Source organism: Engraulis encrasicolus, chromosome 10, assembly GCF_034702125.1.
Source record: "Engraulis encrasicolus isolate BLACKSEA-1 chromosome 10, IST_EnEncr_1.0, whole genome shotgun sequence".
NCBI classification, from domain to species: Eukaryota; Metazoa; Chordata; class Actinopteri; order Clupeiformes; family Engraulidae; genus Engraulis; species Engraulis encrasicolus.
The window spans coordinates 18082289-18103828 of NC_085866.1; the positions used below are offsets into that span (position 1 = coordinate 18082289).

At 42.9% G+C, this 21540-nt stretch overlaps 1 protein-coding gene across 2 annotated transcripts; it reads right to left on the minus strand.

The window, feature by feature from the left end:
• Positions 1–2764: 2764 nt before the first annotated feature.
• ythdf1 (YTH N6-methyladenosine RNA binding protein F1) lies at positions 2765–20221 on the minus strand. 2 transcript variants are annotated; one of them, XM_063208270.1, is made up of 6 exons: positions 19780–20221; positions 18983–19007; positions 18139–18218; positions 13633–15279; positions 7410–7454; positions 2765–4397 (listed from the first exon to the last, which is right to left on the minus strand). In XM_063208270.1, the coding sequence occupies exons 1-6, from the start codon at positions 19804–19806 to the stop codon at positions 4371–4373; spliced, it is 1851 nt and encodes a 616-aa protein (XP_063064340.1). In that variant the 5' UTR covers positions 19807–20221; the 3' UTR covers positions 2765–4370. The 2 variants fall into 2 exon arrangements, with proteins under 2 accessions (XP_063064340.1, XP_063064339.1); XM_063208269.1 differs by having other exon boundaries at positions 18139–18233; positions 19780–20218.
• Positions 20222–21540: the final 1319 nt, after the last annotated feature.

Sequence of the window (21540 nt, forward strand, 5' to 3'; positions counted from 1 at the left end):
TTGCCGTCCAGCGGGTGGCGCTGGTTCACCAGGCTATAGTTTTTGTGATGAAACGGGAGTGGGGTTGATTTTGGGTGGGAGTGGGCAGGATTGGGAGACATTCTTTTCAGGAGTGGACGGGATGGGATTTGTTTCTTTTACTCCAGTCCGGGATGGGATTTTTTTTTCTGGAAAATCCACTCCCGTGTCATGCTCTAGCGCTTATCCATGGCCACGACTGGGTCATGGGTATGACTGGAGTCATGCACAACATCCATTTTATTCTCAGATATTATCATGAATGGTCGTACCAGAAAAAAATATATGAAAAATATCAAATTTGTGAATGTATACATTTAGGAAGTAAACAACTAAAACGGCATGCTTAATATAGAATAGTTATAGGCATGGGCATAGGTTAAAATTGCAATGTTTTATATGGTTCCCAAGCATATGGTTGGATGAATGTTTGGATGTCTATGCTCAAAATGTTAAGTCTTCTTTAGTTTTTGTTTCCCCCAAGGACATCTTGATGACGATTTGGTGCCAAATGCGAAGGGAGGGGGCAGCATGTCATTACGTCACCATGTCCCGATGTAATCTTCTTGCGTTGAGCCCAATCAGCATACGAGGGTGAACACTGGGACGAGGAAAGAGGCGCTAATCTCTCGAATCGGGATTAGGGCCGAATGCGGATGCGAACACAACTGGATGCAAAACACATCGATGACCGAAAACGATGGGGGACAGGACATTTTGCCGATTGAAATGGGCTCAGTTCCTGCTGGTGCGCGGAGACGACCTATTGATGTGGCGGGATGATGAAATGTATCTGCGTGCCAAATAGCGCGTTCGTTTTGTGTTGCAATTAAATGTAGGTTGTGTTTTTTAAATATAGGGTTATATGCCTATAACGTAGGCCTATGTTCGTTGTGGAATCCCAAATGCCATTTAGGCCTACAGACCGCGCAGTAGATGCTGTCAGATATCGCAATGAAAAGATGCGTTTGAAATGAACACAAATATGCACTAGGGATAGAAATGGCTCTTGTGCGGTTGTAGCCCCTTAAACGGCTGTGTGTCTACTATGGACAGTCAGGTTTTTGACAGACCATTGATTGTGACAGACAGTTGGCTGACATAATGTAAACAGAATGGAATTGCGGTTCTTGGTACTGCTGCTCAGTCGCTGAAGCCTATGTGGTGGAAGGCTGGTGCTAGCCTACTGCAGGTTGCCGTCACCCCTTTGCAACTGGAGCGAAGGACTTCGATGCAGCGCGTTTATTGAATATAGCAGGCTAGGCTACGGTGCCTGGATTGTTTAACCTAACGCTGTAATACGTGATTCGCATTTTATTTGTGGTTTTTATAGGTGTTGTGCTATACATTTGGCCAACTGAAACACGGTGGGGTTCTACAGCAGAAGGGATTAACGATGCCCAAGGTTTAGCCAGTGCAGTACTGTGCTGCGCTCGGGAGACGTCTGTGAGTGCGCGCGCCACAGTACGTGCTGCTCAATTTTGTGCATGTGTGCGTGCACGTGTGGCTAACGGGGGACAGGACACAGGGACATCCATGGGACTACCACTCTGCGTGTTCACGGCGGACCTTGATTTAATAAATACACAATTAAGGCACGCGGTGAATGCCAAGAGAGTAGCCCGGTAAGCATCTTGGGGAAAGAGCGCATCTCCACAATCCACGGTTGTGCCGTCTCGACATCTCCGTGATGATAACTTCGAAGAGCATGTGCAGTTTCGTGTTGCAAAGCGTGCACCGCGTTACCTTCTGGCCGATTTTACGCAGCAGAGCGATTTTGGAGTGGCGTAGACTTCTTTTGGTAGTCACCACATCCAGCTATGCCTTTTGAAATCCCTGGTTAAAATAGGTCTACTGTCACATAAAGGCTAACGGCCCCGCGAAATGTTACTGTTCGGACTAAAGCAAGCTAAATCGCTTGAGGGGGTAGAAGGGGACTGTGTGTCACTTCTGTCGGAGCAGCATGATCAGAATTCAAATTCAGGAGGGTCGCTTATGTAAGTAAAAGGCTGTCACCCATATTATTCAGGCTAAGCGGCGGTACCTACTACAAGCACATGGATTCAGTGGTGATAAAATAAAAAATAAAAAATCTGGTGACCGGAAACAATTCAATGTGTATTTTTTTCTTGTGTGCCTGCCTATCCTCACAGGAGTCAGTTGACCCGGTATGGGAAGCGCATGCGCAATGCTCCAGCTTGGATACACGTAGGGCCTATAGACCATCACGCTACCCTGTCTGATATCGCAGCTAGGCCCATTTATGTTTCCTTTTAAAAGGAAATATACATCTTCCCATGAAGATCTCTAAAGGTGTTCAGGGGGGAATTGTGTCCATTTTAGAGGGAATCGAACAACAAGGTATGTGGCCCATAAGTGGACCAGCGAAAATTGGGTTTCAGGGCCAACATAACTTGGGGCGCATGTGTATAGTGGCTGGGGACCCACAGCTTACACATATGACTTGACACTTGTGAAATGAGATGTGGATGGTATATGGCATGGTGTAGCCTATTATAACAATACATTAAAATTGCATGGGATTCAGGTGTCTATTAAATAGTTATTGGGCATTGTCCAATATTTCCAAAGAGTTATGAAGAACTCAGGCCATGGAAGCTGGCTTGACTTCCCGCCTTTGTGCACTCAAGGTTTCTGTGTGTGTGTGTGTTGGGGTGGGTGATTGACTGCTCTATCAGATACCAACAGAAAAATTAAAACAACAAAACAGTGAACCTCACGACAGTTACAACATATAGTATTATTTTAATAATGACCATGATCAAATCTAAGAACGTGATAGATAGTGACCTTCGATACAATGCATATTCATTTCAGGGGTGACTTAACTTTGCTTCATATTTTTTAGTATTTCATATATTCTCATGAATTTGTTATATGATTATATAAATCTGATTCCCTCACACAATACACATCCTCTCTTCCACACACAAACACGCACACACAAAACAGCAAGCAGGTCCTAAAAATCACACACAGAAACCATATAATCTTTTTTCTTACTTTTAACGGTAAATCAGTAACATTAATTTTTCAGGTTACACATTTGAGGCGTTCTTCGTTATTATATGTTCCTACGTTAAAGCTTAGCAATATACTGATGATGAGGGGAAGAAAGCAAAGAAACAACTCATTTCTGTTAACAGAGGAAAAGAACAAAATACTGTAAGTGATCTAAACTTGATTTTTAAAGCAGTGAATGCTACATTTCCCCCAAATTGACTTACACAAAGAAACAGCGACCTCTGGTGGGTACAGGTGGAACAGTAAAAAGTTACAATTCATTTTCCAAGAGAAAAAAGAAACAAACAAAACAAAAACAAAAAAACAGGCGAACATGACAATCTTATCATGGGGGCTCATAACCTTAACTTGAGCGGCACAATTCGTCCTTCAGACCGTTCTGGAGAGATGAGGGTGATTTCTCTTGATAAGGATTCGGAGGGCGATTTTCTCGGTTTCCCTGATAACTTGGTGCTGTTTCATTTGAGGTACTTGGGTATATTAGATCCCACCATGTTGACCACACACACTAGCTTGTAAATGTTAAGGCTCCAAGCAGGAAAAAAAATCTACTGACACACTGACATGACATTTCTGTTTGTCACAAGAAAAGTAATAAGCCATGTGTTACATGATTCAAAAAATAGATTTTTTTTCTTTTACATCAATACCTTAATGTCACACCACTCTCCGTCCCTTGTCTGGGGTTGCAGGATCAACTTTCTGGCCCTGCCCAAATCAACACATCTCATATTAATCCAAAGTGGATAACAAAAAGGTAACACAAAAACATCTCTCAGCTGTACAAAATAAAACTGGCCAGGTACAATTTATTGATGTGGTCAAACCCATTGATGGGCCTAACCGTGGTCACCCAAAATGTTTGCCTTTCCTCTGACTAAGACACAAAAATGCATTTACATGTCCAAAAACACTCACACATCATAGGCCTGACAATTGCTGAATTGCACTCATTGACTTGACTTGTGAGCAATGTGCTGAGAGAACAAAAAGACAACGTGCATATTTTGGTTGGTCAACATTAAGGATGAGCAGTAGGTGTGGATGAAAATCATACTGAGAAAGAGAGAAAGAGAGGGGGGAAAAAACAATTTGATAGGCGATGACTGGTGCGCTCGGGGGGTTTGGGACCAGGAGAAAGAGGCTTAAGTTCGATGCTGGCTGAATTCACCAGAATTAAATAGAAAAACAAAGATTGTTTTTTTTTCAATAATGTTTTATAATTTCTTCTTTCATGTCCTCTTAAATTCCAATTTGAAAATGTCAGTCCTAAAACAACCATTGATCAAGCTATGGGGCGCAGTCTTCTACTGTTTACTTCGATTTTGGCGTTCCTGAGGGGAGAAAAAAGAAGAAAAAGAAAGGTTACATTGTGATAGCAGCTGTACAAGATTAGAAAGGTACCAAACACCATCACAGCAACACATTACAACACACACAAAAATGAAATGAAACACACTTCACATTAAAGGTCATTTACTCTACACAAGTGAAAATCGGATATGCCCATATTAACCAAAAAAAAACTGTCTTGCTGTCAACCAACTGAAAAAACAGACAATAAATAGTAGCTCAATTCCATGTAAATTTTAATATGAATAGAAGCAGAATTAAGGCTCAACAGAAGCAGAAGTGACCCACGTAAACATCCTGATCAGAATAGAACTGCTGATCAGATTTTTTCTCCAAGCGGTTTATTAACCTACTATTAAACTGTGGGTCTAAAAATCATAGCTGCTCTGGAAAAAGAGGTTCGTTGTAATACCACTTTATTACAGACTCAAAATCACTTGCAAGTGGCAAGTCATTTATTTTGCTGACATAAATCCATGGCAATATACAAAGAAACATTTTGGCTTTTGCCACCGTGAAGTTTGTCTATGATGCGAAAACAAAAAAATATCTTGCCAAGTGACATCACCTAATACAAAGTGAATGCTCATCAAAACTGTTGAGACGACATTCATCCGCTAATCATGTTTTTACCATTGTTGGATGATTCTCGTATTGTTAAATCAACGCTGGGAGTTCTGTCTATGCAATTCTGTCGTCATTGGTACAACTAAATGCAGCAGAATGTCTTTGCTGATTACAGATGGGTTGTGGTAAGAAGCGCCACTCAACATTCTACAGTGCTCACTTCTCACATAAAATATATACGGTATGTAAAATACAAAACAGTATGTTGAGACCCGGGCAACGTAATTTGGCTATGCATGAGATCAGTAGTCTAAAGGTCAGATTAGACTTCTGCAACTGCGCTCGTCAAAACTCGCGTGGGAGTGGCCACGAACCAACATTGTATTCATGCATCTGCGAGTTCTGCGAGGTCCGAGGTCTCGTCGCGAGCCACATTTGAAATTGCGCGATTATGTCCCGTGTACATCGGGAGCGACCAACGCGAATGAAGCGACGGAAGTCATTCATTCTCTATGGAGGGTGCGCGACCAGCGCTACCGGAGCGAATTCGCCAGGGGCGAAGCTTCTTGAGCGACCAGGGCGACTTTTGACGATTAAACTCAAGCTAATCTTAAGCGAATTCGCTATGACGCTGTTCGGCGAAAACCAATCGGAACGTTCATATCGAGGAATGTCCCAGGCTGTCAAGACAGAGCCGTTATGTGATTAGCTGAATCAAACATGTCAGTGCAGCGTCCAGAGCGAATAAAACGAATTCATGGCGAAACTTCTTCAACCACCCCAGCTACCCGGTCGCGTTGGTAGCGCTTGATGTACACGGGGCATTAGGCTACTTTCACTACATTGTAAGCACTGCGGTCATTATTAAGCAATGTTGCTTTCTATCCCGGTTAGCTAAGTATTTTCACACAAATTGCAAAGGCAATGCACTGGTATCATTATTTGACATACCCAGTCTGTTTTCACGAGCAGAAAATGCAATCATGTAAAGACAATTGATTCTGCCGATGTGTGTTTACATTCGGTGGAGGAATGGTAGTAAAACCACAGGCATTGTGCCACGAGTGTTCAACTGATGCATTGTTTGTTACTTAGCTTGTAGCTTCGTGTAAACACATTTACACACAAGGCATTAATAAAGTTTTTAACAGAATACAGCTCTGCTCTCGCAAACTACTGGCATTGCGCTGCCACAAGAACAGAACAAGGAAGTAGCGAGACGACCAATCATAGCGCCTTTTTGTCTGCGTACTCCGCGTCCGTCCGACGGATAGTTAGCATTTTTTCGAGGCGCTCGACGACGGGCGCAGAGCCCCTGAGAGGGGGGCGTGGACTCGCATAGACAGAAAACGGACGGACGCAGATTCTATGCGTCCGAAGCATAAATCTAGCTTAAGGGGGACGTATTGTGAAATTCCAGTTTTTATCATTTTGATGAGTGTAGATTGTTGGACCACTGTCTGACATTCCAGTTTGAGAGCGTGAGGTTCATATTCCCTACCTTTGAGAATTATATATAGCCTAGTCCCATATTTTACAATTTCACATCTTTTGTGTGCTCCTTGAGACAATGTTACTGTTCTGCTATCGAAATTCACATATCCACATCATTTACATGTAAGTATTATCTGTGTTTTCCCATAGCATTGGGTGATGTCACTTAGCAGGCAATTTTTGTATTGATTATCATCACAGGAAACGGCACCATTTGAGGATGGCAACAGCCAAAATATTGATTAATGTACCGTCACTGGTTCAAATCCACAAAATTTAGGTTGTCCCTCGCTTATGAATAAGTAGCTAATAGACCATGAGAACCAGAATCAAGCATGTCGTCTGGCAGTTCTGAGACCGTGAACCAGAATCAAGCAAGTGGTCTGATAGTTCTGTGCAAAAATGAAATCAAGTAGTGTAACAACATCAAGATAAAAGTGATGAGATGGAAATACATTGGTCGGAGAGTCAAACAGTATGCTTACTAAAAAGAGCATGCTGGTATTGTGCAACCTCACTAAAAGCAAGATGATCACCAGCAAAAAAATGTATTACTTTGACCTCCATACATCAGTGGAAACTGAGAATGACCATAGAGTGCATGAGGGTCAAAGACGTCCAAAAAGGAACGGTCATTCAGTGTAACGGATAACTTCTGCTGACTGTAACTGTAAGTTTCTTATTTTATTTTTTTTCCAGTGAATTCATGAAAGCCTCGGCTGTTATCCATTCACTTGAAACAATTTAAAAATCATGTTTTTTTTACAGTTACAGTCAGCAGAAGGTATCCGTTACACTGAATGACAGTTCCTTTTTGGACGTCTTTGACCCATGACCACCAGATAGCAATATAACACAGGGGCATGCATTTCATTCAGGTTAGTTTGTTCTGAAAGGTGAAAATTGGAGGCAAACAGGATTACTGTGCATACCTGATCCAGCCGGGAGCGACTCTGAATAGGAGCAGGCTCATAGGTCTGTCAGAGGATGAGAAAGAATAACATTATTTGATTAATTAAACCTGTATTGCACCACCCCAAACACACAAACATTGGGCCCACAAAAAGTAGGGCACTGCAGATGTAAGACAACTACGGTAGAGATCCTGTTTTCATCTGCCACTGGTGCAGAAAAAAAAAAGATTCAGCAAAACAATCAAACTTCCTCAAAAATCCAAAAGTTCTCCACAATAAGTAAGAAATGGAATCACCATGAAGGAGTGTCTAAACGTCTTGACAAGAAAACATTTCCCGCACTTTACATTGCATTGTAGTTTGTTGTAACCGTGTTATCCGGGTTATAATCTCTCTCTGCCTCACACACACACGAAAACATAAAATAGTGTAAACTTAAGAACAAAGTAATGCTGCCAATTACCTGTACTGTGTAATAGCCAAATAATGTGCAGTATAACAACGGGATACTATCAGGCTGGCCTGAATCATCATACATGCACAATTAGTCTACACGACATGCCTTACACTTGGCGTACCCTTACACTCTTATCAAAAATGACTTACTGTTAATTGGGTACAGGTAATTAGGTTAAAGTGCCTGAGACACTTTGGGGTTAGGTGCCTTGCTCAAGGGTACTTTAGCCATGGTGCGGCAGTGTAAGCTTATGTGAGAGGTGAGAGTGGGATTCTAATCTGTAACCCTCTGCTTTAAGTGAACACTAAATGCACTCTACACTAAGGGAATGCGGCCGACATCCCATGTTACAAAGGGAAAGTCCTGCCACAGATTTGTTTCAGCGAATTCACTGACCCAGCTGTTGCTAGGCAAGTCAGCAACATTAGTCAAATCACCTGTGCTGAGAACATGGGTAGAGGAAGTGGCACTTGTATGCTTAAACAGAGCATGACACATGTTGGATCTCAAATGGCGCACTTGTGCACTTCAGGCACCATGTATCGGTGCGGTATTATGTATTCATTGCGTATAGCGTATTGATTATGGACTGAAACACAGTGCCCGAAGTGCACAAGTGCGCCATTTGAGATTCAGAAATTCTGTACTACAATTTCCGTGAACACCATTTTGAAAAATGTTACATGCATTCCTGGAAAATGATGGAGCGTGGTTTATGCAGATTGCACAAAAAAGACAGGACTTACATTAACTACCATCATCTTTGAATAAAAAAAAAGTGAGCACATAAAATGTTTGGGAAGCTAAGAGTCAGGATCTTTTAATGCACATTCTCTTTTGCATTCAACAATGATCTCAAGAATGGAATTTAACTTCTGCGTTTTGAGTGGGGCTGAGAAATGAAGTTACAAAATAGACCTGCATGCCTCAAATTAATTTCATGAACATTTTGTCCATCTTTCCCTTCTTTTGACTGGCAAACAATTGTATTGGCATTAAATAGCTGCTTCATGACTGATGTTTGTGCCAGGAACCTTTTTTAGGCAGCGTCCAGAGGGGGTTCCAGATAATAAGGGGATATAATAAGTTTACACCCTGTTCAAATGCCAGGTTTTCATGATGCAAAAGAATGACAGAAAGACACATAATTAGGGATGCACCGATACCACTTTTTTGAAAACCGATTCAAGTACGAGTACATTAATGTGTGTACTTGCCGATACGGAGTACCGATACCGACACCTTTTACCACCAAAATACAATGAAAATAAATGCATGGCCTTGTTTTTTTCCACCTGTGATATTTTTATTGTCCATTTCCATGTAGATTTAAATGTTAGTAAATGTATGAGGTGGCACTTTTTTCCATGCTGCTTTCAAGTCCAGAGAACGTGACAAGATTTTGCATTGTTTTGTGTAATAGCAGTATCGTTCCTGGTATTCGCAAGTGCTTGACGAGTACGAGTACGAGTATAAGGCCTAAGAAAAATAAAGGTTTGGTTCCGGTTGGATGTCAGCTTTGGTCATGGGTCGGTCGGATTTTTTTTTTTTTTTCCAATTTTTTTTTTCCATTTTTTTTTTTAATGTCCGACACCCCCAACCCCCCACATGCGCCAGATTTCGTCATAAACGTTGTTGGAACAATGCCAAGGACGATAGTGGAGTGAGGCATAAGTCCTACAACTAAAGTTACAATGAAATATAATAAGTATTAATGAGCCAATTATACTGACCGTCACCGAAATGAGGATGCGTAATAACCTACCGTTTCTGGCAAAACTTGTCCAGCTGTCAGTTGCCTGACACTGCTATTTTAATTCCTGTAGGCCTATGTCCCGTTTACTTTTTTGATTCCTTTCCATCATCCGTTGTAGACCACATTTCATTGGTATGAAGGTTCTGGCTTGCAAACATTCTATTTAGGCTACTCACTTTTTTGTTTTACGCGAGGATGTAGACACCTGAGGCGATATGAATGTTTTAATGAAGGGCGATTGAGAGGCAACATCGTCATTGCCATTAAATCATTATTGTAAGAAACTGTAGTAGTCCTAGGTCTTCATCGAACAGTCGTATTTGTGGCGACATCATCGTTCATTTCAATTTCATTATTTGGAGGAGGTGCGGAGAGTGAGACAGTGACAGGCGCCCTGCTCCTGTGCAATGGTGGAGGGACAAGCAGAGAGAGAGCGAGAAAATAACGGGCGCAGGCCAACGGACTTCTTGGTTAACCAAGTCTTGTGGTAAATGAAAGAATGAAGGAAAACTTGGGCAAAGCATTTCCCTTCTCTCATATTAACTTATTTTCCAAGGTATTGATACAGTGCTACTTTAGTAGTCTATTGCTATAACGAGTTATGCATCTCGTCGAACATGCAGCGTGACTGAATGGAAGCCCTTTTCTAACACGACGAGACAATATCAATAAATTCACAAATCGTGGATACTCACAATGTTGTCTGTGTGTTGCATTTCGAGGCGGGTGGTCAGGCTGTGTCAGTGTCGGGTGAGGTAAGGCTATTGACTTATTATTTGACAGGCATTTTCGCCAGGTTCCCAAACTATCCTACATCGCAGGCTATTAGTCTGCAAGAACGCTATGAGGCAAGTTTTTTAAAACTTACGAGCTACAACGACTACCAATTAGCATGTTGTAGCATAATAATTAGCCTATAACGTGACCGAGTAGGCGCGCAACTCTGCAGTGACATTTGGGGTTTTCTAATATCAAGCCGGCGGTCCTTATGGCGCGCGCGTGTGTGTGCTCCTATGTGGATAGTCATGCGATGCAAATTCAGTAACTTGCAGGCAGGTAGAAAGTGAGAGATGGCGAGTTATAGGAATTAAGAAACGTGTTGTGTCTTGTCTAGAACAACCGTCCACACAACATCGATATTTTTTTGAGGATTCCAAAAACTCAAAAAAAAAATTTGGGGTCGCACAAAAAATGATAGGGTCGGTCGGCAACCGGAACCAGAACATTATTTTTTCTAGGCCTAATGAGCAGTATCGGGTGCCGATACCGATACCAGTATCGGTGCATCCCTACACATAATTCCCCTTTTTCCAGCTTTAATACAAATTATAACCTGTACAGTTGAAAAATGAATTCAAAGCTTTAATCCTTTAACTCCCATTGTGCCTGTCTGGTTTTCTCCCATAGTGCCCATCAACCACTGGGTTTTCATGGCTGAGCGGACGCCGTCATTGAACAGTTTAACAATCTTTCGGTCAAAAATTCAGACCCTCTTTGATTTATTTTCCCCCAAAAAAATGTGTATGCATTTATTTTTAGATGTTTTAGTTTTAATAAAGGATGTACTAGTTTACAGCACTCGGCAGCTCTGAGTCTGCAATTCAGCATGGCCGTTGGGGGTTGGACGGCTACACAAGCAATCATTCGATTTCTACAACCGATATACACTAAAGATCAAAATGTCAGCGCCTCTTCAATGTACTTTCACTGCCAACAACAAATGTATGTTTTAATAATATATTAAATTTAGACTCGAGATGCTCCGATCAATCGGCAGCTGATCATGACGGGGCGATATTGCCTAAAAACAGCTTGATAAAACGTCAATCAAAAAGCACATTGTGAGATATTAAATTCCCCACGAAACTTTTTAGTTTTGCATTTCCATCTGGCACTGCCCATGGTAGGGGCGCTGGCTCTGAGACTGAGCATATTGAAAATCAATGTCAAAAGAATGAATAAGCTTATTTACTTAACTTTAGCACATTACAACAAGTTTGGAGGCTTAGGAGGGAGATTCTCAATTTCCAAAGCGCACAATGAAAGGTGCAGGGTGTGGATGATGCAAACAATGTGGATAACCTTGCTGGCAAGTTAATGTCAGGAAGTAAAACAGACTTTGTTCTCAGATGGCCATGACGGCTAGCGACAATAACAGCCAGCTTTCAAAAATGGATCATTCAAACAGCAGTCACTCGAATTTCATGCAATGTTTAAGATAGCCTACACATAATGTGCTATTATGTACTAGTGTTAATAAGATGCACGTCATAAAAAGCACATTACCCTGCGGTCATGAAGATGCCGACCCAACATCAACATCAACAATAGCTACAGCCCCCACGCAAGTTGGTTACAAACATAATTAGTGTGTTTGTCCACACTTACCAAGTACACAAGTATGGTTCATAATCATACAATGTCATAAACGTTCAAAAAGACCAAAACCAGCCCTATGCTGCCACCATCATGCTTCACTGTAGGCATGGTGTTACCTGGGTGATGTGCAGTGTTTTAGTGCCAAACATACCTTTTGGAATTAGGTCCAAAAGTTAAACCTCGATTTCATCAGACCATGACATATTTTCCCCACATATATTTGGGAGATTTCAGATGACTTTTTGGACTATTTACTCCACCAAGGTTGACATTTTTGGACATAGCCCATCACCCAAATAACACCGTACTTAGAGCGAAGCATGGTGGTGGCAGCATCATGCATTAGGGCTCTTTTCTTCAGCTGGAACTGGGGCCTTAGTCAGGGAGGAAGGAATTATGAACAGTTCCAAATACCAGTCAGTGTTGGCACAAAACCTTCAGCCTCCTGTTATAAAGTTGAAGATGAAGAGGCACTTCATCTTTCAGAATGACAATCACCCCAAGTACACACATAAATCAACAAAAGACTGGCTTCATGGTTGTCAATTTTCTCTTTTTCCCCCTTAAAAGCTTTGAGTTCATATTCAATTGCATTATACAGGCTATAGTTTATATTAAAGGTGGAAAAAGTGGTGAAATTCTCTGTAATTTTCTAAGCTTACGTCATGAAATCCTGGCATTTGTACTGGGGTGTGTAGACTTTCAGTAAGCAATATAACTATGGGTGACAATTTAAATGCACTGTATATTTTAACACATTGAGTGCCATGACCAATTACGTTTTTTTTTAAAATTCCCATGTGTTGAGTACCAAAATGGTAAAAATATGTTTTTACATTAAAACGTTAAATTTCAAATCTACAAGCTTCAAGGTGATTTTGGGAACTCTGTGATAAATAGAACGGTCATAAATGGCAGTCAAAAGCTTGTGTCATGATTTGGACATTTTAATCAGAAGGCCAATGTCTCAGCTCTACACAGTTGCTAAGTGCCTGCCTGTACCAATTTCATATCAATATACCAACTGGTCCCTGTTTAAACACGGTACATACTGAAACAGTGCATGTTTCAAAAAGCCTCAATATCACGGTTTCTTGCTGATTTCGACCCACCTTGGTTTAACTTAGGTTAGCTCGGCAAGGGACACATTGGCTTCACTCATCAAGAGGTTGAAGTCTCACCTTTCAAATGAGCCATAACATGTTTCAGTGGCCCTATCACATAATATGCTGCGACTCCACAAAAAATAAGTCAAAAAATGGTTTAGAACGACGGTATTCTACAATATAATTCCGTAAACACAACCGGTACTCAAGTTCACTAGATACCAGGATGAAGGATGTACAATAAAGGACAACTCCTGTTTCTGAATAAATAATACCCTTGAAAACCCTGGACAGCTACAATTGCCTGACATTACATGTCATGACTAGGAAATCAGTGGCAACTCTGATTATGGAATAAGCTGGAGTTTCATTCGTTTTAGATCATTTACTTTGTTTCCAGTGTGCATGTCCTTGGATTAAATCATAAAACAGGAAAAATGAATGATTTTTGTATTGTTTTCCCAGTTTGTGTATTTTTCTGCAAAAGAGGACATGTCATTGACATCTTTCTAGTGTTCAGATGAAAATCAGACCAAAACGTACCTTTTTGACCACCTCTTCTTCCTCCTGCCTCTTCTCGTAGTGCGAGAAGTCGTCAAAGATGGACGTGGTGTGTTTGTAGGTAGCGATGATTTTGAGCACCTGCTTGGCCTTCTCCAAGGGCACCTCCTGCGTGTCGCGCGAGTTGGTGACCGGCTTGTTGTCGTTGTTCTCCAGCCGGATGTGTCTGAGTTGGCTGTTGGGCACGTCCTTGACAAACAGCCAGTCCACGTCGAACTTGCCCTTCCACTTGTCCTGTGCCCACACGCCGGCGCTGGTGCCGTAGTCCACGGGCGAGCGCATTTCGGCCACGCCACAGAAGTGCCCGCTGCCGTTGACGCTAAAGAGCAGATACACAGGACCCTTGGCATTCATGGCGCGGAAGGCAGAGTCCAGCCGCTTGTTGCCATGCTCCGTGCTGCACCAGATGGAGTACTTGATGGAGCGGTGGATGTCGTCCTCCGAGTAGCTCTTGATGATGAACACGCGGCCCGTCTTCAGGTTCCAGTCAAACTCCTTGGGGTTGTAGCTGTGCGCTGCGCGGAGCTTCTCCAGCACCGGGTGGGACTCTGTGCCCGGGCCAGACCCGGGGGGTCCGCCGCCACCCACACCCCCGTTCCCCACCCCTCCTCCGCTAGAGGAGCCGCTGCTGTCCATGCTGCCACCACCGTAGCCGGGGTTGCGGTTGCGCGGGGCCACCCAGCGGGTCTGGGGGGGTGGCATGGGGTTGTGGTTCTGGTAAGGCTGCGGCGGGGGCGGACCCTGCAGGGCCATCTGCTGGGCCAGGGACTGGGTGTTGGGCATGGGCTGCTGGGGGGGCGGCGGCAGGCTGTGAGGGGAAGGCAAGTGGCCGTGGGAGTGGAGCTGCGGCTGCTGTTGCTGCTGCTGGTGCTGGGGGGGTAAGGGAGAAGCCACTTTGGTCACAGGCCCCTTGTTGTCCCAGGTGCCGATGTCCATGTTGTGTTTGATGGGCGGTGGCGGCAGGGCGCCTCCCGCCATGGGCATGCCGGGCTTAGCCTTCACCTTCAGCTGCTGCGGCTTGGCCGGTTTGCTGGCGATGGCTGCCCAGGAGGTGGGCTTTGGCGGTGGCATGCCTATGGGGGTGCCCCCGTTGCCGGTGGCGACCGCCGCGGCCACTGCCCCGCCACCGATCACCGAACCAACCGTCTTGACTCCCGATCCGCCTCCAGTCACGTCGCCACCCAGCTTCAACCCCACCATGCCTTGCTCCAGGCTGTTCATGCCCGGTGCCTTATTCAGTGTTTCACTATGGAACCCTGTCTGGCCATCAGGCACCAGAGTGCCTCCTAGGGAGCTGGGGGGGTAGCTGTAGCTGCCCCCGTACGCAGAGCTCTGGGTCTGCTGCCCCTGGGAGCCACTGGTGCCCCAGGCCGAGAAGGCAGGGTTCTCGGGGAAAAAGTTAAAGCGGTGGGGGTAAATGCTGCTGCCCAGCCCCCCCGGCTGTCCAAAGACGGTGTCATGCATGAAGTGATGGTCGCCATTGCTGAGCGGGGCATAGGGCGCAAGGTAGGGGATGGGCGGGTCCCCACCGGTCGACCACGGGGCCTCGCTTAAAGGGTAGGGGAAACCAATGGAGGGTGCATAGTAGCTGGACATGTAGGGGTCGGTCATGGATTGATAGCTGTTGTTCTGAGGAATGAAAACAAAATTTTAGCACAGTATTAATTGTCAGAGTCTTATGAATTCTTCTACTGGTGAGGAGCGGCTTTTTGGAAACCACATGGAGTATCAGCTGCATTGTACTGCTCTATCTACTGACTTACTCAGTTTTCAACCTATGCTAACAGGTGCAGGAGTTTAACCTTCTCATGGGACTGATAATCCACAGCTAATGATGTGTTGGCAGTTTATTGACACCTCAAAAAGATGAATTTCACAAATGAGGACATACAGTGCACAACAATAATAATAATAATACAACTATTATGAAAAAAAATTGAACAATATTTTGATACATAAGTGATTTCAAAAATGTACATTGAGTAAGTTAAATACAACATCTGTTGGGCTTACAACAGAAAATAAGGTTAAAATGTAACTGAATTGTCTTTGAAATGTTTGTGGTGCAAAAGTGAGTACACCCCAATGATAGTCTTTAACAAAAGCTGCATTTTAGTAATTGAACAAGCATCAGTCTAATGTTAGTTGAAGGACTCATTGCACACTTTTCTGTCAGATAACTGGCTATAAAACAGTGTTTCATTAAGCAAACTCCTTCCCAAACTCCTTCCTGCTAAAAGCAATGACACCACATGGAACTTAGCGAAAGGACAAAAGACCTGAGAAAGAAAAAAACATGTTTTACCCCATAAGGGACGATGCTATTGGAAGACCACCAAAGCTATAGTCATCAGTCCAAACACTGTATCTAAAGTACAAAACTATAGGACAGCTTCAGCTACTGTCTCACAGAGATGTCCAGATGGTCTACACAGGCTTTAACACCTCAGCAGGACCATATTTTGATAAGAATGATTGAAGAAAGTTGTTATGCAAATTCACTGCAGTTATCTAAGAAAGTAGAAATCTAAACTGGGATGACTATTTCCCATGACACAATGTGTTGCACATGGCAAAGATTGGCATGTGTGGGTGTCGTTCATCGAAGAACACTCTCCTACAGCCCAGTCACAAAAAAGGCAGCCAAATGTTTGCCAGGATTATTTCTGACAAAAATGAAGGCGTATGGGACTGGATACTCTGGAGTCCGGAGCAGTCTAAGATCAGTCTTTTTAGAACTGATGGCATCAAAATTGTGTGATGTTAGAGAGGAAGAATACAATGAGTTCTGCATGAGTGCTGCTGGTGTTTGAGATGGAATCATGAATGCATAGCTGATATTGCTCTACGAATAGTGAAGATGTCATGATCACTCAATGCCCTTCATTATGAATCATTTTGGGCAGTCATGGGTAAGCAGTTAGGGCATCAGACTTGTAGCCCAAAGGTTGCCGGTTTGACTCCCGACCCACCATGTTGGTGGGGGAGTAATTAACCAGCGCTCTCCCCCATCCTCCTCCATGACCGAGGTACCCTGAGCATGGTACCATCCCGCCGCACTGCTTCTGGGCGAGTGACCCCTTGCACGGCTGAGGCATAAATGCAATTTTGTTGTGTGCAGTGTACACATGTGCGCTGTGATGTGTTGTGTCACAATGACAATGGGAGATGGAATTTCCCAGTAGAGGATTAATTTTTGGGGAAATTCCGGTGGGTCCCGCAGGATTGCCACGGAATGAGAGTCAAATTTTTATCAATATCGTGATTGGGATGGGACGGGAATAAAAAAATAATAATAAAAAATAGATGATGATTTTTCACAATATTTGAAACAACCAAAAGTAGCCTGCACCTGTCTATTGTTCCAGAGTTTCCTGACATAGGCCAGCCAGGAGACAACGTGTGCACAGGCTATGAGAGAGGACAGCCAGCGGGTCGCTTATTTTTTCATAACTTAAAAAACAAGACGTACTAAAACAAATGGGAGTGGGATTGATTTTGAGTGGGAGTGGGCGGGATTGGGAGACATTCTCACAGGAGTGGGACGGGATGGGAATTTTTTATTACGCCAGCCCGGGATGGGATTTTTTTTCTACAACCGGGATGAAACAGGAGTGAAAATCCACTCCCGTGTCATGCTCTATTTCCCAGTTGGGCTTTCACTTCACAAGCACTCCATGCCTTTCATTGTGAATCTTTTTGATCTTTTCCAACATAACAATAACCCTAGACACATATGGCCACTGCTATTTTTCTTAAACCTGATCTGGGGTCTATACTAGAAGCTGGTTCAGGAGTAAGCCAAGATAAGTTAAGAGGTGAATCATCTAATAGAAGAGCGTGGAGTACTCATTTTCTTAATGAGGATCCAGGCTCTTCTATTAGATGATTTACCTCTTAACTTAACCTGGTTTACTCCTGAACCAGCTTCTTAGTATACCCCTATGAACTCATTTGAACATGAATGGGGAATTTTGAAGAGAAAAACTTGGCATCAGTCTGGGGTTTACTCACTTCTTCACCACCATAATTTGTATTGTTGTATTGAACTTACTCTGTTCACATTTTGGAAATGACTTGTGTGATTATTGAAATATTGTTCAAAATGCTACTTTCTAGTGTGTACTCATTAATGGGTGTACTAATTATTGCTGGACACTGTAGCTTTCTCTCCCAAAAACAAACAAAACATACTGTCAAAATAGGCACCATTTAAATTCATATTTGACTTTATCTTTAAATGCTTTCTGTCCCTTTCGGTATCTGGCATCATATTATGCAATTTCCATAAATGCAAAGAGGCCACTTGCTTTTCTTACAGAAAGCATCACACACGGTTGCACAGGGGAGTCATGGATCTTAGACTTGTAGGTATTTGAAACATACACCAAACTCAATATCAACAGACTTGATGGGAGACATAGCCATCACAACTTGAGTGCAGGGCAGGTTGTTTTGGAGAAAAAGGAGGGAAGTTGGAAATCTTACCTGGTTGGACTGGCTAGTGAGGTATGGTTCAAAGTCGTTATCATGAACAGTTTCTTTTTGATGGAGCGAGCCATTTTGCACTGAAACAGGAAAAACTGAGTGATAGAGGAGTTATTCATCAATGAACACATCAAACACACAAGTGCACAGACACAGCCCACCTCTCTTTCTCCCTTTATTGACCATTCACTGCCATTTAGAATGCAGTAGTTAATAAAAGGAAAATTCATACACATGCCCTCACTTGCACCTCCATCCCAGTCCTGTCTAAATTTCTTCTTAGAAAGTGATCTCTGGATTTTGCTGTAGCTGTATTCTACAGTATGTTATGTGCACTCGTCACTCAAAGAAGAACCATGTAAAGATGACTGCACATCACCTCAAGGCCCTGAGCAACAAATGCAAGTGTCAGGTCAGGTGGTTGACCCTATGGCGCTTGGAAAAAGCTCTGACAGACGACCACTTGACTACTTCAGTCTATTATTAATATTATGTCCACTGGCAGTAATAATACAACCACATTAGTAACAGAAACGTTAAACGTTAACACACACATTTCATGTGGACATACAGTCTAACACAAGTCAGCGATGGCTGTGACAGAATTGTAGATCCAGTGCTGCACTGCGAATCAAATACGGTAGGCCTACTGTGTCTTTTGCAAATGATTTGTAAATCACGTTCACAGTGTGAAAAATACAGTGTGAAGTCGCTGTCAAATCATTCCATAAATAGCAGGCCTACTGTGCAACCATGGCTGTGACGGACGCCGAAAACGACCTCACGGATATCAAAACATTCGTTTAAAAAAAGACAACTTACTACGAAAATGCAATTATCTTACCTTTTGCATCTTGTCCCTTAGACGTCTGCGTCCAAAACCAGATAGAAGGGTGGAAAAGGGAGAAAGAAGAAAGTTGTGGGGTGATACTTGACATTAGAGGAACAGTTTGACACCATGAACACTGATAAAGCACAGAGGCAAGGACCGACGTAGTTCTAGCGATTTGACAATTCTACGACCATAGCAGCTGCGATCTCTCAACAGCAGAATCAAACAGTCGTTTGCTAACCTTAGTTTTGCCGAGATACGGGAAACTGTTAGCATACTCAATGTTCATCAAGTAATCATCTTTTACATTTGCTGACACGTAAGGAATACCAAGCAACCAGGAAAAAAGAATTTGTCAACTAAATAGCCTTAGCCAATAAGCTAATAATGCCCTTTGGTTGTGACTTGCCAACATCGCCGGCCTCGAGCCCCTAGCTATTATGCTAATGTTAACTTAAAACGAAACATGCATTTTCAACGAGCATTTAAATAACCTTGTTAAGACAAATGCTAAAATGGCACTCCATGTACCAATTAACGGGCTGTTAAAACGAGAATGGTAGAGCCAGGCGACGCGATATTCTTCAACACATTTTTTTGCCTGGACACGCCACAGACATCGAAATATGCTCCACAGAAAAGCGGCTATTTAGCCAGCGTACCAACAACTCATAGGCTAGGTGGCACTAGCCTGCTAAGTTGGTGGTAGATCTCCGCAAAGGCAGCGCGGATCGGACGCACATTCCCTGCTCCTTCTTGAGGCCTTCTGTGCTCTTCAGAATTTCTCCTGCATATCCCAGCAAACCTACCTGAGGGTCAATGCTGGTGGTAGACATAATTCATCAAGAAACAATCCGGATTCGTTTAGAACCTCGAAACTAGCTGGCTTGACAATGTCTTCCGAAAATCCGTGTTTCCTTTAGCACCTAGATCCCAGTACAGTAGCAAGCTAACTAGCTGTGTTTTTACAGCACGACTCCCCAACACAAGTTCCACTGCTAGATTTTGTCAATCCAGGTCTATTGTCTTTTCGGAATTCCAGCTTTAAGGTACATGGGTAGTTCCAAATGATCCGATTGGAGATATTATCAGCGTAAGTCCCGTCGTGTCTTCTTTTTACGGCTTATTATTTCGTACTCCAAAAAACCCAGTTATTGTGCAGCCCTGTTCACTTCCCCCCAATGGCAGCTTCATCCGGGTCTGTTCGCGGAAGACTGACGTCAGCAATACCGGTGGGTTGACCATGCTGAATGGAAGGAAGAGGGCCAAAGTGATACATTTGGCTAATTTAATTGTTCAACGCAATTTCTTAATGTCTGAATGAATTAAACATTTCATTACACCTGGACCTAAAATGGCATGAGCAGAGCAACCAAAGCGAAGGCGGGGGACTCCATGAGGCCTACAGCCACCTGTGGTAGGCTACAGAAGACGCGCAACTTTCTCTCCTCACTTCAGCAGGCTGCGCACTGCCAATGTTGTGAAGTGATAGTCAGCCGTTCTAAAGCAGAAATCCTCAAACTTTTTGGCCGTGGCCACAGAATGCAAATTTCCCCAAGGACAGCAATACTAAGCCAACGATTGTACGAGGCCTAATTCATTGAAACAAATAAATAAATATGAGCTGATTACTGAAATGTCATGGATTTGCAGACGAATTGATTGTTGGCATAGCCTATCCAACTTTTCAACTGATAAGCTTTGAGAACTTGAGTTAGGACACACACACACACACACACACACACACACACACACACACACACACACACACACACACACACACACACACACACACACACACACACACACACACACACACACACACACTAAAGATTTGTTTAATTGTTGTGAAATGTTTTTAGTACACAGATGAGTATTGAGAACTTTAGGCCTATGATTTAGAACATTTCCATAGCTTCATCAAGGAGAATTTTAACATAGTTGTATATTGTATTGTATGGTATAGTTTTATTGTATTGTAACACCCTTGACTTGTTCAGCCCTTCCTGAACTCCTGGCTATTGTGATGGGTTTGTTTGCCCTTTCAATAATAACAAATAAATAAAAGTTTATTTGTTTGCCCTTTCAGTAATAACAAATAAATAAAAGCGCCTATCAAAATCTAAATGTATTTATTTTTCAAATATAGGCCTGGCCTATTCACATGATTTATTTTAGTGAATGGTATGATTGGCCTCTTATCTCAATGTTTATCAATGAGTTGATGTCTATATTTCAAAATACATTAGTGAATACAAATAGTGAATAGGTCCGTCTGGAAGAGGTCACCCTTCCCCTCAGCATGATGGCGTGTCTGACCTGCACCATTTTCTGTGCACTCTCTATATTGCGATTGTGACAGAGGTCTTCCTGCACCTATTCGTCCCCCTTGGGGCATGAACCTGCAACCTCGTCAACTACATCGGTCAAATGGGAGCAGGGCCGTAACCAGACATTTTAAAATGCAGAGGTCAAATACTGTGTGCTGTACTGCATAGTGTACATGTAGTATGCTTCAAACACTTCAGTCAAACTTAAGTTTGTTTTCATTAGTCACTGCCTTGATGATA

Bases quoted from the DNA above. Each gene is read 5' to 3' on its own strand.
- ythdf1 (XM_063208269.1), bottom strand. From the start codon at position 19,806: ATGTCTACCACCAGCATTGACCCTCAG. The intron at 19,008-19,779 runs GTAGGTTTGCTG...TTTTGGACGCAG, and splicing joins CCACCAGCATTGACCCTCAG to ACGTCTAAGGGACAAGATGC. The intron at 7,455-13,632 runs GTACGTTTTGGT...ATCCTCTGACAG, and splicing joins AAGAAGAGGTGGTCAAAAAG to ACCTATGAGCCTGCTCCTAT.